The sequence below is a fragment of the Branchiostoma belcheri genome, unplaced genomic scaffold (genome assembly GCF_001625305.1).
Source record: "Branchiostoma belcheri isolate BF01 breed outbred unplaced genomic scaffold, Haploidv18h27 scaffold30, whole genome shotgun sequence".
In the NCBI taxonomy this organism is placed as follows: Eukaryota; Metazoa; Chordata; class Leptocardii; order Amphioxiformes; family Branchiostomatidae; genus Branchiostoma; species Branchiostoma belcheri.
Genome location: NW_017803910.1, coordinates 3,010,267 through 3,017,067, shown reverse-complemented (window position 1 = coordinate 3,017,067; position 6,801 = coordinate 3,010,267). Strand labels below are relative to the sequence as shown.

The following is a 6,801-nucleotide window of genomic DNA, read 5'->3' as shown; positions in this document are numbered from 1 at the left end:
TATGCTACCGAATACTACCGAAGCGAAATTGCCTCTTTTCTTTTTGCAGTTTTCCTCAGAAGCTCGAGTGTGCATTTTTCATTGACAACTGCTGTGTCATGACCATGACTGACATTCCAAAATTAACGGCTGACATCATAGCCCCCCACTGTCATTTAAGGTTAACTTCTCTGTCGATATGTAAGGAATAAATGGAAGGAAACATTCCCCAACCCACGCCTTCACCAAACTTCCTCATTTTAACAATCTGACGTAAGATTTCTGCGACCAACACCCAAATCAAGCACGCCCACATAAGACGTAGGAAATGTATATATATAGATGGAAAACTGCTACCAAAAGTAAGTGTTCCGGTTTCCTTAAGACACGCATCTTAGAGACATGGCAGGGAGGAACTCCTTGGTTTTCGCCGTCGTGCTTTTTCTTCTTGTTGCGGAATCTATAGGTGCGTAGAAGTCTGAAATTCTTCTTATAACTCTTTGATTTTATCTGCACTAAATTTGTTCTGTGTAGTACATGTATTGTCCGGCAATGTTTGGACCTTGTGGAGGCTTTCACATATGATGAATTCTATCAAATGAATGCACCTTGCTTTTTTATTCCAGCGACTCGAGGATGGGCGTCAAGAAAAAGAGGGCGAAGACGATCCTCGGGTAAACACATTTAGTTTTCCTTTGTTATACAATTAAGTATTTCAGTTGTGTTTCAATTAATGGACACCTATTGGAAAACGATAAGAAAGGAGTACGTCTTTTTGTGTTGGCATTTTAATCACGTGCAAAGATAATGCCACTACACGACTGAGCAAGGCTGTTATGTCTTTAAACCGATGATTTTACATGATTATTAGTAACCTTCTGCACATTGTACAGTAATAGCATTCACAGCTGTGATACCTTTACCTTGAAAAGTTGACGGAATGCTATATTTGACCTTGAAAAGTTGACGGAATGCTATTCTTTATCAGAAGAGTCCGATGAGGAGCCCACCTACCCGCCAGGCCCCGCGGGTCCGCCAGGCCCGCCCGGGGCACCGGGACTGAGAGGGCCGCCCGGACCTAAGGGGAGCCCCGGTCAAATGGTACGTGTTACTATTTCTTACTCTCCAAGCAGAGGTTGGTGGGGGAAGATCGTAACCTTTCTATGTATGTCCCGCTTTTTTTTGGCGCTACCCCCACCAATGGTTAGTGGGGGTACGTAGCGAAAAAAAGGGACATATCTTCCCCACCAAGAGGCCTCTGCTTGGAGAGTAACTATTTCTTAAACTTCCTTTTTAATTAAGATACTGTACAACAGAATTCAGCTGACAGAACGACTGTGAAGTTTGCAGACAAAACTTGTGCAAACTTGTGTGCTCTAATGTTTTATAACCTTCAAGCTGCAAAGACAGAACCAAATCGGCCAGGCTGTATCCACTGGCCAGACAGTTACTGCCATCCACTTAGGTACAGACTGGTCACTTTGATTCTGTCTTTGCAGCCACCAAAAGATTTGCTTAGAGATTATTTGTTTGCGAAAATGTCGAATTTGTGGAAACGTCGCTATAAGTATAATTGCATGCCTCTCATGACACCCCTCTAGGGCGCAAAGGGAGAAAAGGGTCTCCAGGGACCGAAAGGTCAGCAAGGACATCCGGGGCCGCAAGGACCCATGGGAGAAAAAGGTTTGTCTAGAGGAAGACTCTACAGTCTATGACTCAACATTGCCTTAATTCTAGATCTATTCAGTGATGAGTGGTGTTTTTTTGCCCTGCTTGCTATATTACATAACTGTAAGTAATATCCATGTCATACTCGCCTCTTTTGTATGTTCGATAAATGGGGGGGGTACCTGGTGACAGTTCTAAACCTTCGTGAGAAAAGCGCGTGGTATGTTGACTCATATCTTAGACTGATATCTGTACATGTCTTAAGTACAGCTGCAGTTAAAGCTAATATTAATTTTTTTCATGCACAGTTCCCAAGAGAAATCTTACTACGTGGATGAAACGTTGTATGTTTTCTTACAGGTGACCTCGGGCCAGTGGGACCGATCGGGCCACCTGGCCTGCCTGGACCTAATGGAGCCCCTGGTCCCAAAGGCATGACAGGTGAGCAAAACTTTGTGAAGTGAAACTTCTTATGATATTGGGAGCCTAGCTTTCATCAAGCGACATCTAGCGAAATCATACTAAACTGCAACAAAGGCGATCACTCGAGCTTCTTCAAGACAAACGTGCGATTATACGATATATTTTACAACTTAACTTGCTGATGTTGTTGTTGGTGGTGGAGGGGGTCCCTACATGGTAACATGTTCACTCTTATGAAACAAGTTTGAACTGCAACATGTTCACTCTAGGTATCCAAGGCCCCCGAGGTGAAAGGGGAGTACCAGGTGAGGCGGGGCAAAGAGGACAGAAAGGCGACCCTGGTCCCGTCGGTCCAATAGGTAGGTCATATAAATTACCATGCACCTTGCGAGTATTCAAGGACAAAAAAAAAACAACAATCTGGACAGAACGAGAGCTGTGACAAAAATCACAGAGAGGATTTTTTTCCCTATAGTTTTTTCTTCTCTTTTGTTCTTTTGTAGGCCCGCCCGGAAAGACTGGACTGCCTGGGGAACCCGGCAGGAACGGCGAACCAGGTACAGTAAAAGGAGGAATGAATGGATGAATGAATGAATGAATGAATGAATGAATGAATGAATGAATGAATGAATGAATGAATGAATGAATGAATGAATGAATGAATGAATGAATGAATGAATGAATGAATGAATGACGACGGAAGGATGGGAGGAAGGAAGGAAGGAAAAGGAGGGAAGGAAGGAAGGAAAAAGAAAAGAATAATCATATTGAACAATTATTGTTGTTTTGACAAATCAGAAACTGTTTTATTGAAATATCGATCGTGCGATTTGATTGTGTTGGCTTTAAGGAATCCAAGGACCCATAGGTCCGCCCGGGAACTGCACGCTGGGACCACCCGGCCCGAGAGGAGAGAAGGGAGACCGGGGGTTCACGGGAATGATCGGACCGGCCGGTAAGAATCTACGTTTCATTAAAAACATCATCCATTCATAAAACGTAATATCTTGACGTTTTCACCAAATTTAACGCTAAAGATCTAAAATTATTTCGCATGGTGTCAATATTGTGATAACTACCTTAATGTGGATCGCCATTACCATTAGACATAGAGCCCTGTCAAATCCTGTTGTTCTGCATGCAGCCATTATATCTCATGAAAAAAAATTAAACAATACAATTCAAAATAGTGTGTCTCAAATCACTAGTACATTTGGTTGAACGCTAAACTAGTTGTAAATCATTCTCACGTGTGAAGCCTAGTGAAGCTATCCCTTCATAGTTTTCCGCGCGTGCCTGTCTAAGACGATTTTCTAATGTTACATGTATGTGTGTTTCCATGCCCAGGTCCAGCCGGACCCACGGGACGTCCGGGAATACAGGGACCGTACGGCCTTCCGGGGATTCCTGGACCGAAAGGGGACCAAGGTGAGGCAATGTGTTTGCTCCTACTGTTTGCTATTAGCCTTTGCTTGTAGTTAAGTCTTTGGTACTTTTGGTTGCTACTAGTCTTCGCTACTAGTACTTGTGCAATTGCTATTTATGTTCGCTACAACGTTTTACTACTAGCCTGTGCTACAAGTGGTTGTTGCTAGTATTTGCTACAAGCGGTTGCTACTAGTCTTTGCTATTGGTACTTGTGCACTATGCTTGCTATTTATGTTTGCTACAAGTTTTGTTACTAGCCTGTGCTACAAGGTGTTGCTACTAGTATTTTCTACAAGTGGTTGATACTGTAATAATTGTCAGTGATTCTTCTCGTGTAATTCAGGCCCTGCTGGTTCTCCAGGAAAGATCATTATTTTCCTGCCCTATCCCGCCGGCGGGAAGTCTAAGAACGCTTCACAGACTGACGACCACGCGGGAAGGCCTGGTTAGTACAGTTTACAATCTTACAACATTACAAGTACATTTTATAGATGGCATCCTCTGTACACTCTAAATTTAATGCGAGAGGACGAACAAAAACAAGACGGGTATTAAAAAACAAGATTCCTATAGATTTTCAAAATAGATACCTTGAATTGTGTTACCTACAATACCTAGCTGGTGTGTTACGCCGAAATGTGGTTATACCGGCTATACAGATACAGATAACAGAATCTACACTCTTGGCTACAGGTTAATGTTAGTGTTACTTCTACTAAGTTCATAATATATTTCAATGCATGTATTCGTATGATATTGCATGTACAGATGTGAGATATTCCTAAACCATTAAACTGGTAGACGCAATGGCAATAATAGCGAACGCGGACTGTAAGTAACAATCTTTTTTGCCGCACATGCGCAGACGTGCCAGGTGACGCCAACCCGGCCGACAGGTCCGCCATTTTGACCGTCATACACAGCCAGACCAAGGATATCCCAGAATGCCCCTGTGGTCTGACGGAAGTGTACCACGGATACAGCCTGGTCGAGCTGACGGACAACAAATTCGACCCGGAGCAGGACCTCGGTATGTTAATTGTTCTGTAGAACCCATAGATATATTATATGGGTTGCACATACAATACCATCTATATAGCGTCCTGTATATGTACGATTTGGGGGATATCTTGTGCAACGCATCACACCACAGAGAAACGCAACGAATGTGGAAGTAACTACGCCATCGCAGGGCCAAAAAAGTCAGGGATATATGACCTGATTAAGACATGAAATTAGTTCAAAATATTGTGTAAAAAATGCCAGCAGCACAACGGTTAAAGGCATCCAATGCAATTCCAGAGAGGCAACACTTGCTTTCTGGTCATTCTTTTAATGTGTTAAGATGATAATACTATATATATCCCAAAGCATACTAATATCTGTGAGGCAAAAATGCGATGTCGCTGACGGAAAAAAATTGCTTGTTTTGTATCGTACTAGGCTTGCTCGCTTGGTACCTTAAAAAAATAATGACGCCTTGTTTGAGAGAAATTCCAGTGTCTCTCTTGTATAGACAACTTCTAAAGGAGATCCTTAGTAGTATGCGACCTATCCTGTCCATAACATACTACTATCCTTATCACGTATTTTGTCTCCAGCCCCACTTTGTGCCATTTAGAAAATTATAACTATATGTATAAACAAATATGAATAAATTTTCCACAGGGTCTGCTGGGTCCTGTCTGCCGTACTTCAGCGTGTCGCCTGTCACAGTCTGTGGCGGGAAGACCTGCAGCGAGCAGTCTACCCAGAAGACCCTGTGGCTGACGTCAGGAGAGCCCTTACCTACGTCACAACACGTGACTGATGACGTCCTGGCGTCAGCCGTCAGTCGGTGCACTGTCTGTCAGGCGCATGCGCGGGTCATCGCCATTCACAGTCAGAAGGACCACGTTCCCGACTGCCCCACCGGATACAGGAGTGGCTGGACCGGATACAGCTTCAAAAAGGTTCAACACAAAATTAAACATTTATTGAATGATAAAGTTAGATAAGTACGCTAGTAGGAATAGTTTATAGTAATTAAGTGGTATGGATGGTAGAGCCATATTTGTCATACATTGTATCCGATGCAATTGTTGTGCAATAAGGCTTAACTTGACAAAAATGTTTTAAAAATAACCAAGCAAAATCATCGTTAACGTATAATGAGCCGTATGATTTTAAAAATAGTTTTATACAGAATTTATGAACATAAACTCAAATTCAAAAATCTCACATGGTTGATTTTTAATAGTCCGGTACCATCTCTGGTACGACTACTGCTGAACAAAGTGAATTGGATAAAACATTGGATGAAATGTGTAAACTAAATACAATATACTTTATGTACTGAAGGCACAATTAAGGCTTTTTTCATAAACCATTTTGAAATGATTAGTTGATTTTGATTTTTTTCCATTTTACACAGAAGCCAACTGACGGCGGAGTAGACGGCCCGTTTCTGGGGGACCCTGACTCGTGTCTGCGGAAGTACCTGGACATCCCCGTGATCCAGTGTGATCCAGCCACGGGCAGCTGTACCCAGCCGGCGGGACAGGGTGACAGGTGGCACCGAGCAGCCGCCTTAGTCGACACGGTGGTCACCACACCTGCACCGGCACCGGCCAGCCGCTGTCGGGTCTGTGTGTATGACGAGTAAGAATATGTTAGTGAAGAATTGGGAGAACGATTTCGTCGTTGCCACTGCTTTGATTGATAATGATTGTAGCATGGAGGTAGAAAAAAGACCTCCATGATTGTAGGTAGCCTGGGTACCATCCGGATTTTCGCTCCACAACGCTCGAACGCTCAGGCTAGATTGTAGGTACAGGATTTGGCAAATTAAGCATAATATCAGAGGCAACAGAAGAATTATTCACGCCTTTCTTTGTTTCAAAGATGTCACGATAAGTCATAAAGATATGATTACTGTATCAGCCACTGGCGCTTTTGTGTTTTCAAGGAGTGAAGAACATGTGACCATACCGACTGTAGGGCGCTGTGTTGTGATTTTCATCTAGCAAGACTATATGTAGAAACATTTTGTGTCACTTTATCAATATAAATACATGTATTCGTATTTCCATAACCCGTAGAAGACGGAAGTGGCAAGGTTAACAAAGCATTTTGTTCCTCCTTGTCGTTTTCGAAATAATAAGACGAATCTTAATTTTTTGTTCTCTTTTTATTTGTGTGTGTCAGTGTGTGTGTGTGTGTGTGTGTGTGTGTGTGTGTGTGTGTGTGTGTGTGTGTGTGTGTGTGTGTGTGTGTGTGTGTGTGTGTGTGTGTGTGTGTGTGTGTGTGTGTGTGTGTGTGTGT

At 42.9% G+C, this 6,801-nt stretch overlaps 1 protein-coding gene across 1 annotated transcript; it reads left to right on the top strand.

Moving 5' to 3' along the window:
• Positions 1 to 371: 371 nt before the first annotated feature.
• Positions 372 to 6,419, top strand: LOC109474176 (collagen alpha-5(IV) chain-like). The gene is made up of 12 exons (XM_019774426.1): positions 372 to 445; positions 606 to 653; positions 968 to 1,080; positions 1,581 to 1,662; positions 2,008 to 2,088; positions 2,340 to 2,429; positions 2,574 to 2,627; positions 3,418 to 3,498; positions 3,842 to 3,943; positions 4,364 to 4,528; positions 5,167 to 5,450; positions 5,912 to 6,419. The coding sequence occupies exons 1-12, from the start codon at positions 382 to 384 to the stop codon at positions 6,140 to 6,142; spliced, it is 1,395 nt and encodes a 464-aa protein (XP_019629985.1). The 5' UTR covers positions 372 to 381; the 3' UTR covers positions 6,143 to 6,419.
• Positions 6,420 to 6,801: the final 382 nt, after the last annotated feature.